Genomic DNA, 27,880 nt, shown 5'->3' on the forward strand with positions numbered 1-27,880 from the left:
TTCAAGCTGCAAGAAAAGTGATGCACAATTGCAAGAAAATAAACTGTATTTTAATGTACAGTGTCTGGTTTGGCTTTATCAAGATACACAAAATATATTCCACAGAAAATGTTCTCTTTCAAGAGAAATGGCACTTCGATGTACAGGCAATCAGAGCATTGCAATAGCACTTCTGATGGCATAGCTAGGAAACGAGCACTGACACTCCTAGAAATTGAACTTGCTAACAAGGCAGATATAGATGGCAGAAACACAGCATCTGGCACAAGCTTATTACAGATTGCCTACAGCTTGAGCTGTTCTTGTGGCATTCTTGTTCTAGTGATTACTAACTTTAAAGGAGCACTCACAAGAAAATTTATTGTCTAATTTTCTTTTTTTATAACGACGCTCTTGACGCACAACTAAGACACAAGGCATCAATTTCTCATACGTAAAACAAATGACCACATCGTCTTTGAACGCAACCAGTTTGGTATTCACACGAAGTACAGCACAGCTCTGGGTATGAAACAATAAGCAGGTTACACTGTGAAAATGAGAGGCGTCATTTGGGAGATATAATAAATTAGTGGCCAATACGCCAATGAGCTCGGAGCAGCGGCCACAGGCAAAACAATCCCAGTGTTGCCAAAGACCAGCTGTGTATCTCTAATTTGGCCCTTCCATCATCTCCTTTTCTGTGTATCTTCTATTTCGACAAGGAATTAGGCCCTTCCTCTGCTGTTACTTTTCTGGAAATGCAGAGCACCTCTTGCACCTTATCTCCCACCTTAGACTGCCAAGTGCTCAGTGAAATCAACTCTTGGCAGCATGATCACAATATGGCTCGGGCAACCGTTTCGCTGGGCCAAGCATTGTGCATATCACGAATATGTGTCACTTTAGACCAGCTCCAATTTTCGTGTCGTAAGATACAGCCTGCTATGCCCCCAAACCACATTACACTCATCATGTGTTTGCATCAGTCGCACCAGAAGACGTAAGTTTTGTTACACTCTTGAGGTACTACGGCTTCATACCCTTCATACCGTAACTACTGGGTCAGCAACTAATACCTGTTACAATGTAAAAATGCTGCTTTTTTAAAAACATTGCTCCACATATACACTTTTTAGAAATAGAATGTACTGTGTCAAATACAAAATGCCACAAAATTTGGTGTCATAAGCAGACGTTGGCAAGGGAGTGCAGTGCGCACAGGATAACTTTTATGTTGTTTATCCAACTGATGACCATTTGCTCAAGTCGGTCGAAAGTGCACTCTTTCTAAATGTCCTTCACAAGAAGAAGGAAAAGCAGGACCTTTAAGCGAGCAGCAGGTCTTTCCTATTGTAAAATGTCCTACCATGCCAAGGGGTAACAGCTAGCTGTTCTGTACAGTGCAAAAATGTACCTGCCATGGTATCTGACATCAGGTGAACTTCGCCGCATATATGCAACGAAACATTGTAGCCCTTGTGTTTCCCTCCCTGCTTTCTACACCAGAACCAGCAGAAAGTAATGCCTATAGCCTCGCAATGCATCTGTTTTCTTGCCTTCTGACGTGATAGTATTGCTCTATATGCATGGAACATTATACGCTCTAGAGCGCTTTGTACTCTGTTAAAGTGATTCTCAGGACGTTCAATAACAAGGTGTTGCAATGGCAGTCTCCAATGATTAAAACAAGGAGATGAGGCGAAGCGCTCATTCTTGTTAGCCATGATCCATAGCTTTGGAAGACATCAAAATTTGTGCCAATAAGGTTATTAATTCGCATAAAGCACCTATTAAATATATAATTTAGCAGGAATACTGGGACCCTCGTTCACCAGGTTCAAAACTCTGTCCTAAAATTTGCAACAAAATGCATAGGCAATCTATTAATTTTCCAAGATGCTTTGCTTATGCTCTATTGGTCAAGACTATGTACCAGAATGCCAATGTATTTCATGAAAAATTTTGGGCAAGATACCTCAAAGCTGTTGCTAGCCAGAATTTTTACTAAATGGACCTGACTTCAGCAGTAACTAGCTTCGGTTTTGCAACAACATATGCCCTAAGTTAATTATATATATAAAGTTTGCTGAGCGATATTGAGGTACTTATTGACCTTACATGTGATTACTGCTCAATATTCTCGTGTTTGCCACTGCTAGATAATAAATGAAGACAGTCGATGCAGGAGCACTCTGTATATCTGACAGCTGTTAGTGCACTTGGTGAACACAAGTAGGAACCAATAAATGCAGCACTGTCATGTTAAAGAAAAAAAAGGAAACACGGCAGCCATTAATATTGCTCTTAATGTCACACAGAACGTATACAACATCATGTGCTTATGAAGAAATATCTTAGCTTCTTTTGCAGCCAGCCATGATTCAGACAGCACAGCCTACAAAAATACATGCAAAATAATTTCCATGTATTAAAGCTGCCCAGGCTTTTTGCAGAGCTAAGCATTCATGTACTAACAGCTGCTCTTTGCAAACTGCAGAAAAGTTATAACAATATCTTGCACATCAGTCATAATGTATAGTGACACAAAAATACATTACTCTGTCACTGCAACAAATAAAAAGTCCTTGGACAGCTATAGTAAACATACATAAGTTTTTCTGCATAAAGGCAGATCCAGGTAATTAAAAAATGTAACTGAAACATAAAGCAGCCCTTGCATAATCAGTCCTAGTAATGAATATGAAAGAAAAAAAATGCTACCTAATGGACCTACAAGAGCTAACTCCACAGTTATGCATGGCAAAAAAAGAAAATGCCATTGCTTACATGCACTTACACGACATAATTAATGAGTGCTAAAAACAAGCAAAACCCGAAGTAAACGGGGGTGTGGACATCGCACTAACAATAGTCTATGTGCCCCCCCCCCCCCCCTCGTTTTGAGCTGTTTGTTTTTAGCGTTCATTATTTATGTCATGCATACACGAAAGAGGCCCCCAACAAGTCACTTCCAGCACTTACACAACAGTTCCAGCAAAAGTACACAAGAATAATCATGAGCAAGAAGAAAATAATGAAAAGCCAGACAGGTTGTAGGTACAGTACAGAAACTGCAAAACCGACAAAACCAAGGCATTTAGGAAATGCTTCTAAACACAGCATACTAAATGTAGATTATACATGAAAAAGTGGCAGCTTCAAGGCGAAACGTAGCAAAGAACAAATTCAAAACTGGCAGTGTTTGTTCTCTAAACAATCAGCACGGCAAATATGCATTCATGCTTAAAGCTACAAAGCGAACCTCTAAGGTTCTACTTTGACTGTCTTACATGGGCAAAATGCGGAATAAAAAAATTAATGCAAAATGAATGTTGAATAAAAAGTGGGCAACACACAATGCAATTGCACGGGTAAGTTTTGAAGTAACATAACATAAACATAGAATTGTAAGGCAAATACGTCTACTATTGCTGTTAATGACACCAAGTGAATTTGGACAGAAGTTCTCACAAATCGCAAGTTTCTCTAATGCCGAGAAGAAATTTTTACCAAATTCTATTTCAGACGGTTATGCTGAACAGTAAGCAGCAAAGATGTAAAAGCACGGTGGATGCTTTTACAGCCAAGAACACCCTTACTTATAAATGAGGAATCAGCACTACAACTTTTGATATGTCCAGCTTCACCAATACTGCTCACATTCCTGAAAATATGCATGGCTTTCATTGAAAAGTCCACCTTGAGGACGACTCCTATTTCTTTAGCTATATCACATAAAAGGCTGTACGTTACAGCCCCAAGAAAGCTAAACTGTCTCCAAAGAGAAATATCACTTTACATTTATAAAAAAAATAAAAGCATCTAGTTCCCTTCAAAATAATCCCCATCGGAGCCAATACACATGCCCTACATTTCTTCTGAATGTTCGAAGCAGCTCTGGAATTCAAGCTCAATACTGTTGAGCGGCCCCTGTGAAGCTATTTCAAGTTCTCCTTGGTAGCAGGCAAGAAAATTAAGAAAGAAGTCAGAGGCAGCTCGGTCCGATGACTATAGTAGGGCGGGAATGCCGGCCTATACCTGAGAGCCTAAATATCATGTCACAGACAGAACATTGCGAGCAGGGGTGCTGTTGTGATGTACAAACCATTCACTGCATTCCACAATTTTGCATGCTTCCCTCGTACATTCTCTCTCGAACGCCTCAACACTTCCAAGTAAAATTGTGGATTGACTGCCTGTCCAAGAGGAACTAATTCCCCTGCTACACACTTCCACAAGCACCAAAGAAAAAAAGTAAGAACAAAAGAAAGAAGAAACGATGGCCATCATGTTCACATTAACACACTTCTTGCATTCGTTGGGGACTTGAAGAAGGCGTGTTCAATTGACGCAAAACCTGTTTGGTTTCAGAGTCATACCTATAGCACCAGCTTTTGTTCCGCCTCATGCATGCGAAACAAAAAGATGCTCTCCTTAAGTAATTGGTGAACTGATTTGAAATTAAATTTGTTGTATTTAAATATGTCAGAATGTTTATTTCGGCCTTAAGTTAGAAACAGCTGCCAATGTCTAATAAATAAAAAATAAAAACATCAAAGAACTGAATTTATGTTTTCCATGACTCCACCGAAAAGGATATGTACACTGCATCTGTGAAAATGTCTCGAGGAGACATATATAAGGAAGAGCCCACATGGCGTCATTTAATGTAATTTCTGGGGAAGCCTTGCTCACAAATTCGTGGTGCCATTCAGAGTGCTATAGTATCATAACAATTTAGATATCCCCATTTTATGTAGTTCACAGTATTATGACATATTTTGATTGTAGAGTTAGCAGTAAACTTAATGCTTCTTATTTATTTTCTGGATTTTAATAATATCTGCAAGAAAGACTGAGAACTTAAAGAATTGCTAGCAGCATTCAACAAATTTTAACCTTTCCTTTTAAATGCAACAAATTTTTTCCTGATAAGATTAATCAATGCCGAGGAAAACAATTTCTCTGTTATAATGTAATTAAATGAGAGAGCCCGAAGCTAAAATTAAGGGCAAGTTATACTCCAGCGTCATGCACACGCTCGCGTGCGTAAGACTCAGTGACGTGACGATGGCAAACAACATTTGATACTCCAGTGACATGATGTAGCAGGCATAACTGGCACCGTCAGGCGTGCTCCAATGTCGCCGATGCATTGATAGCTCCTCTCCTTTTTATAGCCAGTCAGGATGGGTCATGCTGGCTATGTGCCCTGGCATTCTTCGTGGACAGCTGGAAAGAATGGCCCTGCAGGAGGGCACGCCTGCAAGTGTGGCTCTCTGTGCATCTGCAACAGTTGCTGTGGCAATGCATGCTGTTGGTGAAGTTGTGGCCGGTTGCAGTGTATGTAGACTGCAGGATTTTGGCCAAGTTTGGCACCGTCAACATGACGTGGTTAGCTTCGGTCAGCGCAGTTTGGTGAGCTGAAAGCGCTGAAGTATAACCTGCCCCTTAGGACCTTTACAAACTCACTGACTGATTTGTGGGGTTTATGTCGCAAATAAACCCTGGTGCTAAGACAGAAGCCATAGTTAAGGGCTCTAGGTTAATTTTGACTGCCTGCAGTTCTTTAATTTAGACCTAAATCCATGTAAACAAGCTTTTTTGCCTACATTAAAATGTGGCCGCCAAGGCCAAGAGTCGAACCTGCTACCTCAACGACACAGACAATGAGCCACTGCGGTTGGCAAACCTGGACAGCAATGTTACGGCAGTGAAATGACAAAATAGGAAGAAATCACGCACCACAATGTTTTAACAAGGCTGGTCACAATCTCTGATATGGCATGGCACTACGGAGAAGCATTCAGTTTCAACATTCAAGCCCTTTGGCTGCACGCCAGGTGCACTACGTCTAGCTGGGAAGCCGAGGATGGTTAGAAAATTCTTGGCATGTTCAAGAAGTGCTGTCTGGCAGCTGACAAGCAAACTGCTATATAGCAAATGGCAAACACACACTTTTTCGGAGCACCAAGCACTCAAAACTGTTGTTGTGAGGTTCCACAGTTATGCATGCAGTTTGAACTATGGCACACGAAATAAGAAAGAATCATCTGCAGCCACAACACTGAAAGCATGCACACCCACACGCTTCAAACATTCTATGTACACTTACTGCAGGTCTCTCTGTCCTCACTAAAAGATAGTTATGTATGCATGCTACTGTCTCTGCTGCGATAAGAATGCAATATACACTTCATTAAATTTTTTTTCGCACATGTGTGAGTAGCTAGCAACACCTACAGAGGGCAGTGATTCAGCAAGCTACAACGCAAGTGATAAATTTTACAAGCACAATGACTGCTATGCGAAATTCCATGAGTAGGCTTTCTTATATGTCTAACTTGTCCAAGCCAAAATGGCTGTGTTTCCATTAGCAGCATTGGTAAAGCTAAGATGTGCAAGTGTTTTGACGGCTTGGACGGCGCGGGAGAATGGTGGGCAGCAGGAATGTCACTAGCCTGGATTTTGCCACCCTAATTACAATTCAAAAACAAGTTTCACTCTGGGGTTTTACATGCCAAAACCATTCTATAATTATGAGGCACACTGTATTACTGCGGACTAATTTTGACCACCTAGGGTTCTTGAATGCGCACTTAAATCTGAGTACACGAGTGTTTTCATTTCGCCCCCATCGAAATGTGGCCACTGCCACTGGGATCGAACCCATAATCTTTAGCTCAGCAGCGCAATGGCATAGCAACTAAGCTGCCACAGCAAATATGATTCCAGCCCGAGATCTGCCATTTCGGTTCGGACTAACTAAGTTGTGAAGAAGCACACTGGCAAGCTTCGCTTATCATCCATGGCATCCCGTTAATTCATGTAACTGAATAGTTTGGACAAAATAACTGGGCACAGTGGGGTTTGTTGCAAACTGCATTCTTACTCATTTTAGTAAACGCAAATGTCTCCCTCTTGCCACATGCATCCACCATGCAAGGCTGTCAGCAGCTCGCACCTAGCTGAAGCCAGTCTGTTAACTGGTACTGTACACTACACTGCAAGTCAGACCCGTATTCATGCATCACGCATATAACATTCCTACCGGGCTGCAAACTGAAACTAACACTGCACACAAATGTGAAAGCAGCACACTTGCAATCATTTCCTCAGAAGCACCGTAGACAAGCAAGCGTTGCACATGGCTGTTTCAAACTCTTCAGAAGGTTGATGCAAGGTCAGTGACATGCTTTTTCATAGACTAATAAAACGAAAAGAGGTCGCAGCTAACTACAGCACATTGCTGTCTCGACAAAGTTTCCTGCAAAAATTACTAGAGGGCACTAGTGTCTATGGAAGCTGCAAGTATGGTGGTTCAGCCGGGATGGATTGTACATGGATTTGCCTAAACTTCATCCTTCTGGTTTCGAACGGATTTGTGACTGATAAGAGAGCATTTTTAAAGAAACAATGCAGTTTAATTGCAACAATGTGCAACTATTACATAGTGCATGGAGACTAATTGACTGTCTTATTTTTTAGAAAACTATGAAAGCTTGGAAATTTAAGAAGCTGTACCGTAATAAATAGTGTTCACAAAACAATTTAGTTTCACCCATAACAAGACGCAGTGATGCAACAGCTAGTCAAACTGATGATAACAAAAAATACCTCTTCAATAAACAGTAACTCATATGGATACATGATGGTTACTTTTAGTAGGTAAGGAACAACGCAAACCACGCAAAGACGCACTTGTGGCGATAGCGCAGTTACTGAGTCAACATAAAAAAACCTGGAACAACGCTTTTATGATAATAAAGCTGCACTACTAAAAGTTAACAAAAAAGTTTTGATCTCATCTGCAAGTTTCATTACATTATATATAAAAAATGCAAGAGAACATGCGCAAGCTGCTTGCTTCCATTGAATATGATGGACCTGCAACCATAAAATATGGCAAAGGGCAACAAAGAACAAGAACTGTCTATAAACAAATAGCTTGTGACTAGATAGAAACACAGTGGATTGCATTTACACACCTTGTAATTCACATGAGTAAGGATGCTACATGGCAACACATACACTGTCTAGATAATGTGCAATGCTCGCACATTTAGAGAGTTTGCAGACACCATTGCTTTAGAACTCTTAGCTCATTGTGGTTACAATCACTGTGAATGAAGTTGCGGGTGTTCGAAACAAGACACACGTTCACAGCTTTGGGCAGCTCAACTGGCATAAATGGAATTACAGTATTTCGATTACGAACTAGACGAGCATAATTTTAGACTGAATTATTAAGCTGCAAGTGTGTGTTATATTTAAAACCTCCGCACATTTCGCACATGCCAATAGCTCGGGACGTTACACTGTCACCTCATTGACGGTATGGAAGAATTGCAGTTCCCGTGATAAATGTGAACAGTCCCGTTGCACCTGTGGTACTCATCAAAAACGTCTGCATAGCCGTGATACCGCCACCACTCGCACAGCTGTCGATTCCACGTGCACGGGAGCACGTAGAACAGCTCGGGGCATTCCCAGCCAAGAAGTGAGTAGAAGTCCTGGTCTCCGAGGTTGCCTCGAAAGCTGTATTTTTTTACCAGAAACTGGACTCCCTCGGCACTGAGGAATTTCCTGTAGGTGGACGAGTTCCTAACGGCCTCGAGATCGATGAGCACTACGCCACTGTTGAACCCTGGATTTCCACGTGGCGGAGGCTCGCCGCACGTGGTACCCGGATGCTCCTGCCGGTATTTGTGTAGACCGTGACGATACACGGGCTGAAGCTCGTACCCCAGCCCCATGATAGTGCCCGTAGGAAACAGGGCAAAGTGGCGATGCAGCAGGGCAATGTCTGAGCGCAGCTGGAGATCAATGTCTAGAAGGATGAGGTGACGAACCCCTGCAGGAAACAGCCGATGTACGCCTGTAGATAGGAAGAAGAGCTTCTTGCTGTAATAACCTGCGGAGCTGAAGTGGGGCTGCATGAAGGACATCAGGTCCAGGAGAGGAGCCAGCATGTCATCCACGTGCAGAAGCTCCGCCTGCGAGAAGAAGCATATCTTACTGCAGTGTGAATTAGGCATATGCCTTGGTGGCAGGTGAACTGAGGAAGCCCTTTAATGGCTCACGATTAGGTAAATTGTGTGATGTGAATAGAAGAAGATACGGAAAAAAAAGATGACGCACAGACTGCATTGTCGGCCACAGTACATGGCCCCTGAGCAACAGCTGAATATTCGCACTAAAGCAGGTTTTCTTTCTGTTATTTTGTCCTGCTGGTTAGTAGTACAGCTTCGAAAGATGAGTTGAAGATGGTCATATAGGCCACATTTCCCGTATAAAGTCCAAGAAAGGGCGGTGATGTGTACTGTGAGTTCAATTATGCACACTAATGCATATACACTTAGGGTCCTTCAAATTTGGGTAAAACCTGATAATTCTCAATTTTTGGACCCCAAATATATTTTCTAGAAATCAGGTTAAACATAATTTCTTCCTCAAGTTCCCCCTTTTCGTAAAGGGGGAAAGAAGATGCAGTTGTCCGAAGACAGTGTGTTATTTCCGCGCCACCATTGTGCATTGGAAACGAACAAGGGAATCTCACTGGACCAGGAGCTTAGGCCCTAGTGCATCTGCATGTAAGAAAGAAAAAAATTAAAGGGGCACTTAGTTATCCCTATGTGGATGGATACGAAAGCATTGCAACTACCGTGCAATGCCTATGCTCTTTCATTCATTGAGTAACTACATGACCAAAACGTTTTTATGCATTGTGTAATTGCGACAACCAACGATGTTCGTCACAAGGTGCGCACAATGCAAGGTCGTGGGTCCGACTCCCACCATACGTCGAGGGTTCGTATCCTTTTTGGACCATCGTGTGGTCACGCTAACGCCGGATTTCTCAGTGATATTCTTAATGCCCATAAATGTGAGGCCATTTACGGCTTTTCATTTTAGTATGAAAAGATGAACTGCAACATAAGTAAAAACATACAGACGTTTTAAAACATTTGATTTTTTAACAGCCACTGCCATGACACTGGCTCTTGCAATAAAGACATTGTTATGTACTTCAATGCAGCAAAATATCCCAAGATCTTTGGCAGGCGACAAGCGGTAATCGCTAGCGCATGCACACACATAGTGCCACATGGACAACAATAAATATGCGCACATAGTACTACAACAAACCAATTATTCCACATACAGAAAGCCCAGTTTGCATCGCTACATGCCACACCGTGCATGGGATGCTGCAGGCAATGCAGCTCTGGGCAACATTTATAGATACTTTTTTTAGTTTTGCAACACCTCTCGAGCAGGGAGCAACTTGTTCCTAGGCACGGTGAGGGCGCTGTGGTCGAGCTTTGCGCCAAGTGAGCGGCGCAGCTCTGCTGACATGTGCACTCTGGTTGCAGTTGTTAGCGCTGTGTTTTGTGCAGGTAGCTGATTTTATTTTCTCGCTGTGGGTGCCTTGTCCCTATCCGCGTGCACGGGGCTGGCTGTTGAGGTATATTGCATCTAGTACAAGTTCTGCACTCACGGAGACACAAGTACCTGCAACGTGCAGGTCACCGAGTGTTGATACTGTGCACATGCTTTGGTCCATAGGACCACATTTTTTCGCCTCCTAAGATAAACCTTACTCCCAGTGTGGCCATATTCTACGTCATAATATAGAACCTCATGACAAAATGCCAACGTGTTTCATGCCTGTTTCCACCAGAAGGCACTGGAAAGGCCCTACAAATGGCACATACTTCCCCCTCGCTGTTGAACCCGCATAGTTGCTTTAAAGTTGCAAAAAGCTATTTCCTACGCAGAGAAAGGTATGGGGGGGGGGGATCACGCAAGGTATTTGATGTACAGTTCCAGGAAAGGAACATAATCAAGTCACATGCCACCTGTTGGGTTTTGTAGGCTGGAAGCAGCTTATTCTTGTTTAAGGTTGGCAACCTTTCACAGTGTCTTTTATGTTGGAAACAGTATATATATTTCAATTGATGGTTAAAAGAGGGCAGTTCCATCGCGCTCACTGACAGGAGCAGGTCACCATCCGTGTCTTCTTCTTTGCGCCCTTTTCCATGCGGCGCCTTCTTTGCGAGACAATATAAATGGGGACGAGGATTAACTAAGATGGACAGCAGCCATCATGTTCAACTGCAACCCGCCCCCCCCATTCCTTGTTACACCAGGCACTGCAAGCGTGCCCTGGAGGCAATAGAAGTGAGCGTTCCTCAACTACCTGGAAGTCCTTGGTAGAGAGGAGCTGTCGAACAAGCGCTGCAAAGCGATACTGCTTAATGCACTTGGCTTGGAGGGGCAGTGGGTGTACTACAGCCTGGTGTCAGACAATGCAGACAGCAGCACAAACGTCAAAGAAGACGGCACTGAAGTTTTCAAAAAGGCACTTGCAGTGATAGGACAAGCATTTCACCACGACGGTGAAAGAATTGATGGAGCGGCACTGTTTTCGAAAGCGTCGACAACTGCCGGGGAAGCCAATCGAGGCTCACTCCATTGCCTTATGTGAGCTCGCCGCATGCTGCATCTTCGGTGACGGAGCCGAAAAGGTGGTGTGTGACCAGCTTTTGGAAGGAGCAGCATTGCAACAGATATGTGAGTGCCTTTTGTTTGAAGGCTCCAGTTTCAATCTCAGTCAAGCGGTTGAAATAGGCAGACACATAGAGCAGACGTAAGGCGAACTGAAAGAGCTCAGTGCTGATGCAGCGGTGCATGAGGTCATTGATAAGCCGGCAAGTGCGACTGCCATTAAGGATTCAGGTGTGTGCTACTGCTGTGGCTCAAATGCGCATCGCGCCAGACTGCCCTGCTCACCCTGGCATCACAAGAACGAAACAAAGACTACGAGACAAGTACTGGTGGCCAAATATGGTCAGACATGTGGAAGATGCAGTACGAAGCTGCTATGTGTGTCAGTCTGCAAATAATTCAGCAGACTTCAGTTGCTCCACTGAATCCTGTTGCCTGTCTAAGAGAGCCCTGGAAAAAGTTGGCTATGGTCATTGTTGGGCCACTGAACATGCCTGAAGCAGTTCGAGTCCGAATTTTATCATCACGGTGGACTATCACAAGAAATGGCCCGAAGTTTGCTTTTCAAACACAGTTACACCACAAGTCGCGAAAGACTTCTTAAGAACAGTTTTTAGCCGAGAGGGCTACCCAGAACTCGTGACTGACAACAGACCACCATTCAAGTCTGAGCTGTACGAGAACTTTTTGGAAGAAAGGCGCATTAAGAACTGTGTACTACCCCCAGGCAATGGGTAATACACTGACGTTTTAACCGAAGCCTAAAGGATTTTATTCAGCTGTCCGTTTTGGAGCAACGACCTCTGAAGGTGGCTATCCTGGATTAATTGGCAGTTTATAGGGCTGCACCACACGCCACAACAGGTGTTTCCCCTGCAAAGCTCCTACACGTGCGCCAGCCTAAGACCCGACTTGATGTTGTTGGTATGCCATCAAGAGATGTCACAGTGCAGCCTTCTGCAATGATGCAACAGCTACATGAGCAGGCAAAGCAGGGCTGCATGAAGGAGTACACGGATGCCAAGAGGAGTGCAAAGGTGCCCAAAATTAAGGAAGCAGACGTTGTGCGTGTTCGAAAACTAGGAGCATGTGTAAAGAGAAAGGGAAAATTGACATATTCTCATCCACTGAAAGTCATCAAGCAGCTGCCTAGGGGAGTATTCAGGCTTCAAGATGGACGTTGTTGGAATGCGTCTAAGCTGGCGGTGGTACCAAAAAATGTCACAGTTTCGCCCCAAGGGCGAAGCAATGAATGCGATAGCAACACAGCAATGTCATACGAAGTAAGGTGAGCGGCTTTGGTAGCAATATGAATTGTAGTAAGTATGAGCTGATTAAGTAAGCAGGTGTGCTGCGGCGTAAGTAGACAGACATGAAGAGAGACTCGATGACCACGAGAAGGCGCGTGTGAAACGGTGGTGTTGATGAGAAGCGCTTCCCGTGGGCAGCGCGTGTGAAGGGACACACCTGTAGCACTGCACTGCCGACCCGGGCAGCATTGCATGCGTAGCGTGCGTTGGAAAATGTGGCCCGACTATTACTAACTGATTGAACAAGCGTGGTGTGAGCGCGCACAAACAAGCATGAATAGATCACACTGAATGACTGTAGACAACGACTGTCAAAACGCTGGCAGCAAGCGCATATACACCGCAGCAGCGGGCGAAGGTACGTGCGGTCTATCGCTTTAACGGAAACTGAGCGGCGAATGCACGGCGCATAAAGGTCAGAGCCGTGTGGAGATAAGCGACGGTGCGAGCGAGCGACGAGCTCAGTTGTTGGCTGAGTAGAAGTGCGCCCCCCCCCCCCCCCCCCGCTCCCTCCGGCGCTGGCTTCCTGCTTCCTTGCTTGCGCGTGGGAGATTGAGTGCGTTCGCTCTCCGCGACAGCGCGCGTCCCCGCACGCTTCCGCTCGAGCATACGGCGCGCGGCGAAGATTTTATCTATAGGGAACCTCACGGCGACGGCGACGCGACGGCAGAAATCCGGTTGAAGTGTCCATATAATTGCTATCGCAATAAAAAGTGTCTTGTTAAAGACGGGCAGATACGCGAGCTGCCAGCACCAGTTGGTAAAATACCTTCTGTGGGGCTAACTCAAGTGGATGTACACCCGTGAGCAAAAGTATATGGACCAGGGGTTGCCCAATAAAGCTGATTTCCTCCTCTGCCTTTGAACGGAACTTGAAATTGAGGACTGCAGTCCAAACTTGGCATTGTGAACTTTCCACTCGTACATTCCAGTTTATACTTAATTACGAAAAAATTCAATTTTTTCGGCGACCCTGTAGTCCGTATACTTTTGCTCACGGGTGTACTTTCAGCCCCAGTGACACTCCAGCCCACTCCAGGATGCAATGCATCAGAATCCACAGCAGAAGCCGCCAGCCAAAGGGAATGTGATGTCTTTACTGCCATTAGCTCCTGATCCCGAGGACAGCCTTCGTGAAGCCCAAACTGGGGATGTCACGATTGGACGAGAACCATCGTTAAGAGTCCGAAGAAGGCCAAAACGTTTCTAGGACTATGACATGTGACCGCGTTGAGTACGAAGTGTAGTATAATTACCCTTGTTTTTTTTTGTAGGAGGGGATGATGTGTTTTGTAAGCTGGAAGCAGCTTATTCTTGTTTTAGGTTGGCAACCTATGTTAGTGCTCTTTTATGTTGGAAACTGTATATATATTCCATTTGATGATTAAAAAAAGACAGTTCCATCATGATCGTTGACAGGAGCAGTTCACCTTTTGTGTCTTTTCTTCTTTCACGCCCTTTCCCATGTGGCGCCTTCTTTGCGATGCAACACCACACGTCACATGAAATAAGTGGCGAAGTCGTTGAAAGTGAGCACGGTGCATGGAGATGCATAAAAAGTGCACAGTTCCTTGCTTCCAGTTGTTCCAGTCTGCTTTTTCTTCCACCAAAAAAATTGAAGGTCATCAAGATAAAAGGAACTTGTGCCTGACCAAATCGTAGAATCACATTGCAGCCCTTCTGAAAGATCTTTGCAAGAGTTAGCCCTTCCTTAGTAGTTAGTAGCACCAAGTAGTTCTGTCACAAGTATCAACCTTCAAATTACGATAATAAAAATCAGAACTTCAGTGCTTCGATATAGCTAGCTGACATCTAAACAGGGCAACAGTTCGGCGTGAGTTGGCATTCCTCCCTTTAACTCAATGTCGTGTTTTGAACAGAAAATAGTTGCTTATAGGAATGCATGTAGGTTGGAAAAATGTTGCATTCATCGAGGAGATTTGCAAATACATTAAATATATGCGAGTTTGAAGCTCTCAAACTACACTCAAGCCATTCTGCCAGTGGATAGCGATGATGTAAAGCTTCTGGTGCGCAACCGATTATGCGGCAGTTGATGATAGTTGCATGTAACTAGGCCACTGCAAAGGCCCAATTTCAACTGCCTTGTCATGGCAAGATGAGGTGTTTACCCGCATCACAGTTTATGCACCAGGCGCCGAAGATCTCTTCCATAAACTGCTTTCATTTTGCTTAAAAGTAGGACGCTTATAGCTCTCACCGCTTTTATTCAGACTTCAACGAGAGACAGCTCGTGTACCTATACTCCCATTTAGGTTCTTCGTATATAAGAGCATAAAAAGTTGTGGCACAAGATGGCTATATTAATCAGCGAGCGCCATGTAAATGCCAAGTGCCGCGCCAAACCATAACTGCGCCAGGCAACAGCAGACGATGGTCGCATGCTTGGTGCTAAGGCCAACCTCAGCACTGCAGGGGCGGGAATGGCAGTCGGGTGCCTACTACCCAAAGGCAAGGTGAGAAGTTCGGAAACTAAAAAGTTATCTATAAACGTTGGCTCTGGATGCTAGTAACAAGTTTCTGCGCCATCGACTTGAGCCACAAGGCAACTGGCTCGCCGCACACAAGTCGGAATGCCTTATTAGGCGAGTCAGCACTCCTGTTTCATTTTACTTCATAGTCGGAATCAAACTAACCAAAGTATTTAATTAGCCAGAGTCGAATTAACAAAAGTCAAATGTATTAGCAACAATTGAAATGTGAACAGTGAAGCACATTGTTTCAGCACATCCTAGCAAGCAGCAAAGTGTGCAAAAGATGTATGACCAACTCTGATGTGCCCCAAGCAATGTTCACGACACATCACAACTAGTCTTGCATATTCTTCACCTCTTTGCTTTTGAAAGAAAAAAATACACTCTCCACCGTTAGTATTTCGATTGTTGATCATAGTGCCTCTCTCTATCTTTTGTCTTGGTTTCTGACAGTGTTGCAATTACGGCTCTTTAGTAGGAATCCTGAAACTGAGCACAAGTTTTGAGATATTTGTCCTCAACTGGGCGTGTATTGGACAAGTTCATGATTCTTACTTAGAACTTGCAAAAGCATGCTTAAAAACAAGATAGGACAACAGATGCACATGCAGTGGCATGTTTGTCGCACATGCCTCGTGTTTTAAGCACTTCCGTTTCGAGCTTGTTTGTCTACAAATTTTTGTGCACTATACGGTGCTCTCTAGAGCTTTGCTGTCTCGCATTGCGTGAGAGATGCCTTTGGGGAAAATAACTTTAACACTAGAGCATTTCGTCACAAGTTTGGGGAGGCCATACATTCAAACTGCTGCTAGTCTGAGGATTCCCAAGTGCACATGCCTTGAGCACTGACCGGCTTGGATTATGCTATTTCAACATGTGCCCTAATCTAATTCAAAGTTAAATGGTAGTAATGATTCTGCCGCTCACTAATTTTACCACGTTAAGTGACATTTGCTGCCATTTATATTTCATTGCGACAATGAAGACATTATTTTCTCAACACCAGTGTTCAGTTTTGGCTCTCCTTATTTATTGTAGTCACACATGCACGACAAAAGAAAAGCCCTGCTTCAGCAATTTTTCTAATATAGTTTGCAGAATAGTCAACTTTTAACGATTCTACTATTGATAAGTTGTGTGCACTCACAAGCCACATTTCGTAATCGGTAAAACTTGGCTCCAAAACATGTTGCACTGCAATGGCAAGATCGATACAGGCAACACATTAGGGGAAGACTAGATAAAACAAGTGCGTACACTACCAAGTGGAATTAAAAGAGAATGGACGCAACAAGGTAAGGCAACAGGAGATGGCGTGCACAAAAAATTATTAAAATCAACAGACTTCAGTGACTCCTATGGCTTTGAACTCATTTACTTTAACTATGGTTAGTCCCTTCACTTCTCAAAACACCTTGGCAACTCTGTACAAAAACGACGACATGAAAACAATGCCACCAAAATGACATGATGACAAGGGCAGCATCGTGACTCTTCATGCACCAACATTTAAAACAGTAAATGGCATGTCTATGTGAGAGGAATGCCAAGAATGATGGCTGCGCTGAATGCCAATGAATGCTTTGTCATGCACCAGCTATGCTGTGTTGTAGTGTTGACTTCCATCTTTGAAATACATGTGCCGAGTCAGTATCTCGCGAGCTACAAACCCTGCATAAGCTGTGAAATTCGCAGTGTGCATCCTATCACAGTGGTTACCATATTTACTTGCATAGTGCTCGCATTCCCCACACTGCACATTGAAAATTGAAATTACTTCCTTTGCATCACACCCTCGACAACTGCTGCATGACAGTTGTCTGTTTGTGATGTCTTGGTTGCCATCGGCTCCAAATAGGTCCGGTCAGAGTCACTTTATTCATTTAGTGACTCTATGTTAAGCCAGTGTTTGCAAATAAAGGGCATTTGCAGTTTCTGCTTCTGTAGAACTTGTGCTCTTATTACAAACATTAGTGCTGTTTAGAAGTAACACTTTGCTAGAGTACAGTGGCTGGTGTGAGAATCAAGATTTACAGCCACATTATCTTTAATTTTTACAGCAAAGCTGTCTATGGCTAAAATCCCAGGATTTCTTCGTGGTGTAATGTAGACAGAAAACAGTGGTCGGCCAATCCCGGCAGCAGTGCAGGGAAGAGCAATGGCTCGTACTCCCGTAGAACAGAGGTTATAAGCAGTGACTCATCAATGGCTCATAACCCCGTAAGCAAGCAAAAATGCAATGGCTCATACCCCCGTAAGGCATAGGCTACATGCACTCAGCAAAGTGAAACAATCACTTCATTCTTTGGAATCAAGCATACAACATACAGAACAGCATATGTTTCAATAAAGAACAAGCTCAAAACAATATTCGAACCAATAAATTGATAATAAGGCGCTCCTTATAACAATGCAAAGCATGTAGCGCTCACCGCATATGCTTCCCGGTAAAGATTACTGTTGTGCAAGCTGCTGCAACGATGGCAGCTTGTGACGTGGGGAGTGACAGCCCTAGCCTTTCGTATAGTAACAAAGAAAAACCACTGGCCAGCCAGGCACATCTCTAGCGTATTACGTACAATGAAGAAGTGCCGGTCAGTCAGGCGTATCACCAGCGCTTTACGCACAGGGCCGGTTCTGACTGCTCGCAAGGTTCTGCCACATCGAGCTCGACCTCTCACTCCTTGTGTACCCTGTCAATAAACACCTTGACAATTGGTGGAGGTGCTGTATACAACTCCAGGAACTTCGATGCCAAACCCTTCAACTATCTCGGCCCATGCCAGACGATCTAGCCCAGCCTTCTCGAACCATGCCTGACGATCCAGCCCATCAAGCTGCAGCCACGGTGCCACCTGTTATCTCTCCTGGCGTACAGCATCCAGCGGGATCCTATAATTTTCGTAGGTACCGGAAATCACTGTCGAGGACTGGCTCGCCACGTATGAAAGAGTCAACGCGCACAACCACTGGGACGACACAGCAAAGCTCAACAACGTAATTTTCTACTTGAGCAACGTTGCGAATTTGTGGTATTGAAACTATGAAACGACATCAGACATGTTCGGTGTTCAAGACCAAGATCCCAGAAGTCTTTCGTCACCCTGCTGTCCGTAAACTCCAGGCCAAATAATGCCTGCGCGGACGCGCTCAACAACCAGATGATAATTTCACCAGCTACATCGAAGACGTCATTAATCTGTGCAACAGAGTCGATGCAACGATGCCAGAAACCGGCAAGATCAGGCATATCCTCAAGAGAATTGAGGACGACATCTTCCAGATGTTGGTCGCCCGAAACCCGACCACAGTGTCTGTCGTCGTCGCATTGTGCCAGAGTTACGACAGACTCAGAAGGCAGTGAGTAGTCACAAGATATCCACCCTCACAATCGCCTCTGTCTCAGGTCTGACGTTAGGTGTTGACGAATCGTCCTTAATGCACCAGATAAAGGAGTTGGTGCGAGAAGAAGTCACTCGGCAGCTTTCCCTGGTGTCCTTTACGAATGCGCAACTATACTCCCCATTGCCCCCCGGGGTTGCAGACCATCATCAAGGAGCAAGTCGCTGTGTGCCTGCCAGATTCTATTCAACAGCCTACTCTCACGACGCCTGTGATGTACGCTGACATCGCTGCAAGGCCATACTTTTCTCCACGTCCACCCCTCCAAGCTGTTGCGCGACTACCCCCGCTGCCCTTCTTACCGCCTGCACCACAGCTGCCACGCCAGCCAGATCCTTGGCCCACAGTGGACAACCGCCCAATTTGTTACAATTGTGGTATTCTGGGACACGTTGCCCACTTTTGTCGACACTGTACGTCACCTTTTTTATGATTACCACCGACCCATAAGCACTTACGCCCCTTGACAACTACAATCTCCTGTGCCGCCAGATGAAACCCCCGTTCATAACACTACTCGTCGTTTATCCCCACGCTATCGCTCCATCTCACCGATGAAGCACCGACCAAGCCCTCTGCCTCAGGTTGCAGTTCGTGAGGTGAGAACTGCATCCCCTTCGATTTACCAAAGGCCTCGAAATAACCCCCGTAAGGTCATTGAGGTATACGTGAAAGGGTTTCCAACATTCGCACTGCTTCATATGGGCGCAGCAATCTCGGTGGTACGTGCAGGACTTTGCCGATGGATACTAAAAGTAACGACTTCACTTGCCGAACTGTATTTGAGTACTGCGAGTGCAAAGCCTGTCGAACCTTTGAGAGCCTACACTGCACGTCTTGTCATTGAGGAGACTCTTTAAGTCATGGAATTCGTTGTACTGCCGTCCTGCTCCCACGATGTCATCCTAGGCTGGGATTTCCTTTCGTCCAACAATGCCATCATTGACTGTGTCCGTGCTGAGATGAAAAGTTGTCTTTTCTTTCTGATGCAGCCATGGACGAAGATACTGTGGCGTCTACAAAAATGCTTGTTTCAGAAGTTACTGATATCCCACCTCAGTCAGCCGCCGTTGTCTCCGTATCTTGCGCCTGCCCATGCGATGCAACCGTGCTATTCACGCCATGTAACTTTTCCACCCGTCGCCGTTCTTTCTTCTGTTGCCCTTTGCCATCATTTCCCTCAGTGCGGGCCGTGGTGTCATGTGTGTGTGAAATGTGTCTTTCCTGCCAATTACTTTGCATTGCGGAGAATGCCTCAGTTACGCTGAAACAGTGGATTGCTCAATGCTCTTCGATACTTCTGACAATGCACATTCGACGCCCGTCGCCATGCTTGACAGTGCGACTCCACCACCACTGGAATGCTTCCATTTGTAAATTTCCAGTGATCTTTCAACCACGCAACTTGGCAGCCTGCTGTGTGAAGCTACGGCCTCCTTCGACTGCCATCAATATTCTCTCGGCCGCACCACCACACCGGTTTGCACACCCCACTCTGGAAGCGTCTTTACCGTGTCTCAGCTTCTGAACACCGTGTCATTGACGAATAAGTGAGTGATATGCTTCAGCCGTCCCATAGCCGTGAGCATGGTCAATTGTCCCCGTAAAGAAAGATAGCTGTATTCGCTTCTGCATTGATTACAGATATCTTAACAAAATTATGCGCAAAGACATACATCCCCTACCACGCGCAGACGATGCTCTTGAATGTTTTCAAGGTGCCGAGTTCTTTTCCTCTTAGAACTTGAGGTCCGGATATTGGCAAGTTCCCATGGCAGAGGCTGACCCGCTCAAAAACCACCTTCATCACACCAGACGGATTAAACAAATTTAATGTCAAGCCATTCGGCCTATGTAATGCGCCTGGCTACTTTCGAGTGTAGGATGGACAGTATCTTGCACTGTCTCAAGTGGCACGAGTGGTTGTACTACACCTAAATGATCCTGTCGTCTTCTCAATTGACTTCCCGACTCACCTCCCAACGATTAAGAGAGGCATTAAGCTGTCTTACCAAGGCTGGCCCTGCCGCTTCACATCAAAAAATACTTCTTTGCTGATCGTAAGGTTACCATCTTAGGTAACGTCGTATCCAAAGAAGACGTGCTTCCAGATCTGGCAAAACCCTGTGCAGTTGTGGAGTTCCCCAAACGCACCACCATGAAGACAATACACAGTTTCCCCGGCCTCTGCTCCTATTTTCACCGCTTTGTGAAAAACTTTGCTATGATCATCGCTCCTTTGACTGAACTGCTGGCTGGAGGCAACACCTTATCCGCCTGGTTGAAAGCATGCAATGGTGCATTCACGACCCTACACTGTCTGCTCACCTCTCCTATACTGCAACATTTTGTTGCTCTAAGTTGCCCCCAAGATATCATAGCCCTTACTATGTGATTGCACAAATTTCGCCTGTGAACTATGTCATAGAGCTTGTGTCGCCGTCTTCTGATCAGCAGTCGCAAAATTGTTCACGTAGATCGGCTCAAAGCCCTTCTACGATCCCTCTATGTTACCATATGCTTAGACCACCAGGATGGCATCTTGTTCTCTGGGGGACCAATGTAACGAAGAATACCCGCCAGTCAGTCACGTGCATCTCCAACGCTTTACGCACAGGGCCAGTTCTGACCGCTCGCAGGGTTCTGACTGGCGCACCGAGTTCGACCTCTCTGCTCCTAGCATACCCTGTCAATAGGCACCTTGACAGTATATAAAATAGCCATCCTAGCAATGGATTTCAATTTTGTTGCAGCACCGCTATGGGTGGCGGCGTGCTGTCAAAATTACCATTACTCTGAAATAACATTACTACCATTACTCTAAAGACAGAAAGCACTGCATACTCAGCAGTTGTGGTGTTTTTCAACAGCTTCGCTGGATATCCGCTTTAGTAGAGCTGGGATGACGAGTCAATTGTTTTATTTAGCATCTATAACATTCTAAGGAAAAATTTCTACCCGCATAATTATCGCACCCCCCAAGTTCCCACAAATTTTCCGTGAAAAGAAGTGCAAGCAGTATGCAAGTAAATAAGGACTCCAAATGCATATAATATTGCTGCAGTGGCACGAACACGATCCCCTGTGGTAGCTGGTGATGGGCAAGCTTTTGTTTATGCTTTGGCAGGGAACATGACACGAGATGCCAAAAGCACTTGACGTAGCATAACAAAAAGGGAAGACAGATAAGGCAAAGCAAGTATCAGGCAATTAACAGCATTCTGCAGTAAAATAGGTGGCTTGAGAAATGAAGGAAAAAAAGTCATGTATAGCCTATAAACTGCGGGAGTCAATGTTATGCAAAGCATTCTGCGAGCAGCTGGCTGTCTAGGCTTCTTTTATTTTGCACAAAGTGTTATCAGATGAGTGAACGATGGTGACAACAGCAACCACAATGGATGGTGCTTGCCTGGGGCGCTGCTTCTGTACCCGATTCTCAGCAGTACTAATTTCATGCATCGCAACAATGGTGAACACTAGCATGCGCACAGTAATTTATAAGGAAATTGTTACTGTAAGACAAGACACACACGTGAAGCGTTTTAATGTGCTAGATGCCACAGGAAAGAAGAGTGGTAAGGTTGACAGTCATTCAATCGTTCCATTGTCTGCTTATCAGGAGACAGTGAAATTTACAGTTGTGTGAATTACGCAGGTCGTGTGATGGGGTTTCCGCATCTTGCTGATATGCCAGACAGGCACGTAATCGCTCAGCTTCAAAATGCTTTGCAGACGATGAAGCTTTTCAAAAGCACTTATTTAGCCGTTTCAAGAAAGCTTCACGTAATTGCAGAATGTGCATTGGACCTGCATAATTTATCCCCCACCTATTTCGTATTTCTTCTTTTTCAGTGATTACTGTTTTCCTTTCATTCCACCATATATGAATAAAAACTCTGCAACTGTGCTTGATATTGCATCTATTTTTAAAATGCGCTTATGCTTAGTTGTGTTTTTGTCACTCTAATTTTGTGTACTTTGTGAAATATAATCCCAATTTTTTATTTCCAATATGGTAATGTGTTTTCTCTTGTTTTGTACATATCTGTTGGATTTCTATGACATTGCATTTGTTTTAAGTGCATCTTGTTCACAGAAATACACACTTTAACTACTAGCATAGTTGCTAACTTTTTTGCTCTTTCACATTACATGCTACAAATGCTCTTTATGTTGTTGCATATACATTATTCAGAATGTCCCATTACATATACTGACTTCAGGACTTCCTCATGTTTATTATTAGACTGTAATGCACCTTTCCGTAAATGAATTTGATTCTCCTTCGGTTAAATGTTTTACCTAAGCCAACAAGTTTCACAGGAGCCTTGAAAATAACACACGCATCTCTTCTCACTGCTCCTTTTTTTTTTGCAGATTAGTGAGAAATGTTTCCATTTCTTAAAAGAAATGTCCTGAATATATATCGTCAAATTGCATAAAAGTGCCGAGAAGCTCTGCAGAGGGGACCATTTCACATCACTAGTTCAGATGAGTGCACTTGTTAGCTTACTGTGGTTAGGTATTTGCAAAAGAACTTGACTGCACTAAGAATGCAAAAACCATTTCACATTAGTAGTTCTGATCAATTGGTAGAGTATTTATGACCAACATTGCTGTTCAACACGCAGGACTTGATATTAATGTCAAATTTTTAAGGTACAGTCCTGCATAGTGAATCACTGAAAACTGCTTACGAGGTGACTGATGAATGTATTCTTATAAGCAAATATGACATTTTAATTTTGAAAACAATGTTAAAACTAGGCATAAAACGCGGTTATTATGCCTGACCTGCACAGAAGAGCCATCAGAACAAAACTGCAAGAACACTGACACTGCATTTAAGTTCATCTTGTTCACAGAAATAGACTTTAACTACTAGCATAGCATAACATGCATATGCATGCTATGCTCCCCGTATGCTTGGCTACTGAAATGTCTCTGTGGAAGTTTTCCCAAGTTTGTAGCAGAACTTCACACACGCACACGCTGTTCTTCCAATTCCTTCATTGTCACTTTGGCACCAATCCGAAGAACAGCTTGTTCATGTGCTCACTTCAGCGGCTGTAACTCGCCAACTAACAGTCTGAGCGAAACACGGCAAATGGCAGTTTGTTGTCTAAACCTGCCGCTACATGCGCTCAGTAGCCGCAGCACGCTCCCTCTGACGGTTGGCACGCTATTTCAAAAGTTCGGTTTCTTTTTGAACACACTTCGTATATAGCATACAATATTCATTGTTTAATGTTGGCCAAGGAAATTACTTAATATTGTCGCAATTTTTGTTACAATTAAATTAAATTTGGCATATTTCTTTTTTTTTTAGCTCTTATCAGGTGCAGGTGTATTGTAAAACGAAGCTGCACTGCACAATAACCGAGTTGAAAGTGCCATGGCATGCCCCCCATTGTGCCTTCATAAACAAATTATCATGCTCACAACCGTGTCTTCGGTGTAAAGCTCTTGCCCTGATCTTGTTTTGTAAGACACTGTCAGAGTGTCAGAATGTAAGATGCAGAGTGTCTCTGGAGCACATTAGCACACCCATGGCAGTGGAGGCAGCTATTTTGCATTTTTGCCCATCTTGCTCGCTGTGCTTGCACGCTCCACTTGGCAAGCTCTCTAGCGGAATGGAGGTGCACCTTTGCTCGTGGGCGCTCGGAGCTGAGCATTCAGCACATGTGCAGTTGAGCCCCCGCTCGCTGGCTGAGCAGAGTGCAAGAAGTGTTCTGCTAACACTGTCTTATTAATAACATGCATGTAACTGGTTGATATGCCTAAATCTGTGCTGAATACACTAAATGCAATACAATCGTGCTTCAGCCCACTTTCATACCCACAACTTCTTGTCAGTACAGACTCACGTGGTGTAGAATCCAGATGCTAGATGCGGCGCCAAATCTAAATATTCAATGCTAGGGTTTTGCATGCCGACACCGTGATCTCATTATGAGACACAGCCTAATAGGGGCTCCAGATTATGTCGGACAACTGGGTTTCATTAAAGTGCACCTAATGCACGGCACACGAGAAATCTTGCATTTTGCCCTGATAGAAATGTGGCCTGCGTGGCCAGAAATAAAATCCACGACCTTGTCTTAGCAGCACAACTCCATAGCCATAAAGCCACCCTGGCAGGTTGTCATCAACTGTGTGCCGGAAAGTAAGTACAACGTCATGCCCAACCATAGAAGGATGTAAACGGAAACTTGCCTTTGTATGCATCATGCACTACAATGAGTTCTTGAGCTGGAAACACACTATCTCATGCTAAGCAGCGCAACGCCACACTCAATTAGCTACTGCAGCGGGTATCCTGAACATACTGAGACCCCAAAAAGTACGTGGTAAAATACTTGAAAGCCTATGAATGCCTTAGAATTGTGAATGCTTCGTCAAAAAACATTTCCTGATTATATAGACAGCTACCCAATCCTAATGAGAAAAGCAGATTCTTTGAAAGGAATTAAAACTTGTCCCATCGCTCAATTCAGGCCATTGAAAGATTGCAAAAAGTGAAAAATAGGCTAGTCATCCTTTAACTTTCACTGCAAAACTTACTGCAGAGATAATCATTTTTTTCTTGAAGATAACATGTATTTGCCAAGCTTGGTTTCCCAAACTAGTGAATGGTTGTGCGTGCAAAACAGTCCCTAAACAAATCAAGAAAGCAAGATAAGACACTGGCAGCAAGAAAAGCAGGAACAAAACAAGAAAAGGAGATATGCCATAATCATATGTGTAGACAAGACGGCCTGCAGCCTTAACAACACTTGAGGCAAGATAATGTGTTTTGTTGAAGAAGTACTTGCTCCTTTATGAACCAGTGTGCTTTCTGATAAAAGCTGTAAAAGGGGACCTTGACAAGTGTGCCATACAAACGTATTGTGGCATGTGCTGTTGTAGTGGTGCATAAGATACACACGGCATTTTTAAAAGGGTCATGACATTCACATTCGACTACACACTGTAACATGTGCAGGTGCAGATTTGCAACTCCATTGAATCAGTGATCTGAAAGAGGTTTTATGCATTAGGAATCATGAGAAAATATGTGTCAGCAAGGAAAGGACAATGTTGCATGATGGTGAATATGTGTACACTGATAAACTACTGTGCTTTCCGAGTTTGCCTCAAATGTTACCTACTTGTCTTCTTGCAGCTTTGTTTATGAAGTTCTGCTGCTTCATACAAAGGATGGCACCTGTCCTGCATGCTTTGCTGGGTTAGTGTTTTCATATTCCTTTTGCTGTGCCTTCCGCAATGAAGTTCCATCAATGCGGCCAACTCACCAGATTCCTCTATTTGGATGTACCTCACAAAGATTCAGTTGTCAGGCAGTGCATGCTGCCTTTTCTATTTCCTTCTGTCTTGGCACTGCTCTGTCCACCACAGTATAATCAAGCCATAAACAGGTGGCTTCTCCCACTGACATGAACAAAAAGAAACTGCAGAGACAAAGGTTCCGTACACTGTATTTGCTGTCCCTCATAAAAGTGACTGGCTTGCCATTATAGAACAGCAAATAATGGGAGTGAAAAGAAAGAATACTAATGTCACTGCTACAGTAGTTAACAAACACAACACAGAGTTTACGAGCTGTGGATTGGACCACGGAGGCACACTTAAGCAATAGTGTAAGCACCTAACTGATCGAGACATCAGCCGAAACTTGCATATTTGCCTTCGATGTTTTTCTGGTTTCTTATGATAATTCCTCGCACACGTCATATTCGTTGCCTCGCCGCCTTATTACGTCGCACGCTTTTCATTTCTAGTGTAGTAGGTAGCTTGCACCCATTCTGCTGTACTTTACCCCAGTATAGTCCCAACCACCGCTGTGCAGCAAGTTTTAACTTATCCCTCCCTGGCGCTGGCACCTGTACGCAACCGAGCTAGACCGCCGTTGTCGCCGTCAAATGCGCTGCAGTAAAATCTCGCTTCTTTTATGAAACTATCAGTTTTCGCGGCAACAGAAAACGAACACACTCCCACAGTTGCACGAGTAATAGCACAGGGAAACGCGAAAAGAGAAGGCGAGGAAGAGAACGTGCCTTCGTTTTTAACCATGTTTTGATTTTCGAGATCATACGAGCGAGTTCATTAAAACCCGTGAGAAAAGTTGAAGCGACATGCCGCAGCCGCACAGATCCCAGCGGAATAGCCAGACTGGAAATATGACTAACGCCCATGGAGAACGGCGCGCGCCCCACGCACACCACCACAGCGCGGGCAACCAAACATTGTGAGGGCGGTCCCCTGCACCGTTCACCGCCCCCCTCTCCCCCGGGGATAGGCACGCGCGCGAGAGCGGGGGGGTTTCACCACGATTTCTCGGGGTCGGCGTTCGAGCGGCGCCGCGGCCTAATTGTAAAGCGGGCGGACGGGACGAACTACAGGGAAGAGGAGACGGGGCGAACCACGCTTGATGTTTGCTGCGGTTGCGCATGCAAATGCACTCACCAGCACATCCGAAGAGGCCTTGGCGGAGGCGTCCGCGAGAACCTGCCGGGCCACATCGGCGCTGGGGCCGTCCGTGACGATGTAGACTCGAAGCGGGACGCTGCTCAGGGCGATCAGAGAGCCAAGACAGATCGACAGTTTCTCGCGCATGTTACTCGCTTCGCGAGCGTTCGTGAAAATGAGCAGCACGTGCACCATTTGGTCGGAGTAGTCCAAGTCGATGGTGGCATTGGCTCTCGACTCGTGTCGAAAGCGTCCCAGCACTCGGATCGGAAACTTCCATGCGCTGGCATTGTTGTTGTTGTTGTTGTTGCTGCTGCTGCTGCTGTTGTTGTGGTACGATGTCATGGCACTCTGTCGCACTGAATCCCGGGACGCACCACCTCCGATCGCATTGCGCAGCTCGCGTGGACTGGCGTAGAGGATGACGAGCACCGTTACGACGCCGAGGGTGAACAACAGCAGTTGTCGTGTGCAATATTTGCGAGGAGTGACAAGCTCCATCTACACCGAACACGCAGCGCTTACGGGCGCTACATCGCTGAACGCATACACCAACACCGCGGCAGTTGACAAAACGCATTAGTGGCATCCGCGCGCACAGTACGCACCTGTACGGCAAGCGCACGCGAAGCGCGCCGCTGTCGCTGACACTTTGCGCGCTTTCCGTGATTCCGTGCGGGGCCGTGCGGCTGTGCCCCCATCGCCCCAATC

General features: G+C 44.8%; 1 protein-coding gene across 1 annotated transcript; it reads right to left on the reverse strand.

Annotated features, from left to right (window-relative positions):
* Positions 1–28: 28 nt before the first annotated feature.
* Positions 29–27,880, reverse strand: LOC119445983 (xyloside xylosyltransferase 1). The gene is made up of 3 exons (XM_037710284.2): positions 27,167–27,880; positions 8,308–8,978; positions 29–2,377 (listed from the first exon to the last, which is right to left on the reverse strand). The coding sequence occupies exons 1-3, from the start codon at positions 27,668–27,670 to the stop codon at positions 2,314–2,316; spliced, it is 1,239 nt and encodes a 412-aa protein (XP_037566212.2). The 5' UTR covers positions 27,671–27,880; the 3' UTR covers positions 29–2,313.

The sequence above is a fragment of the Dermacentor silvarum genome, chromosome 3 (genome assembly GCF_013339745.2).
Source record: "Dermacentor silvarum isolate Dsil-2018 chromosome 3, BIME_Dsil_1.4, whole genome shotgun sequence".
Lineage (NCBI taxonomy): Eukaryota > Metazoa > Arthropoda > Arachnida > Ixodida > Ixodidae > Dermacentor > Dermacentor silvarum.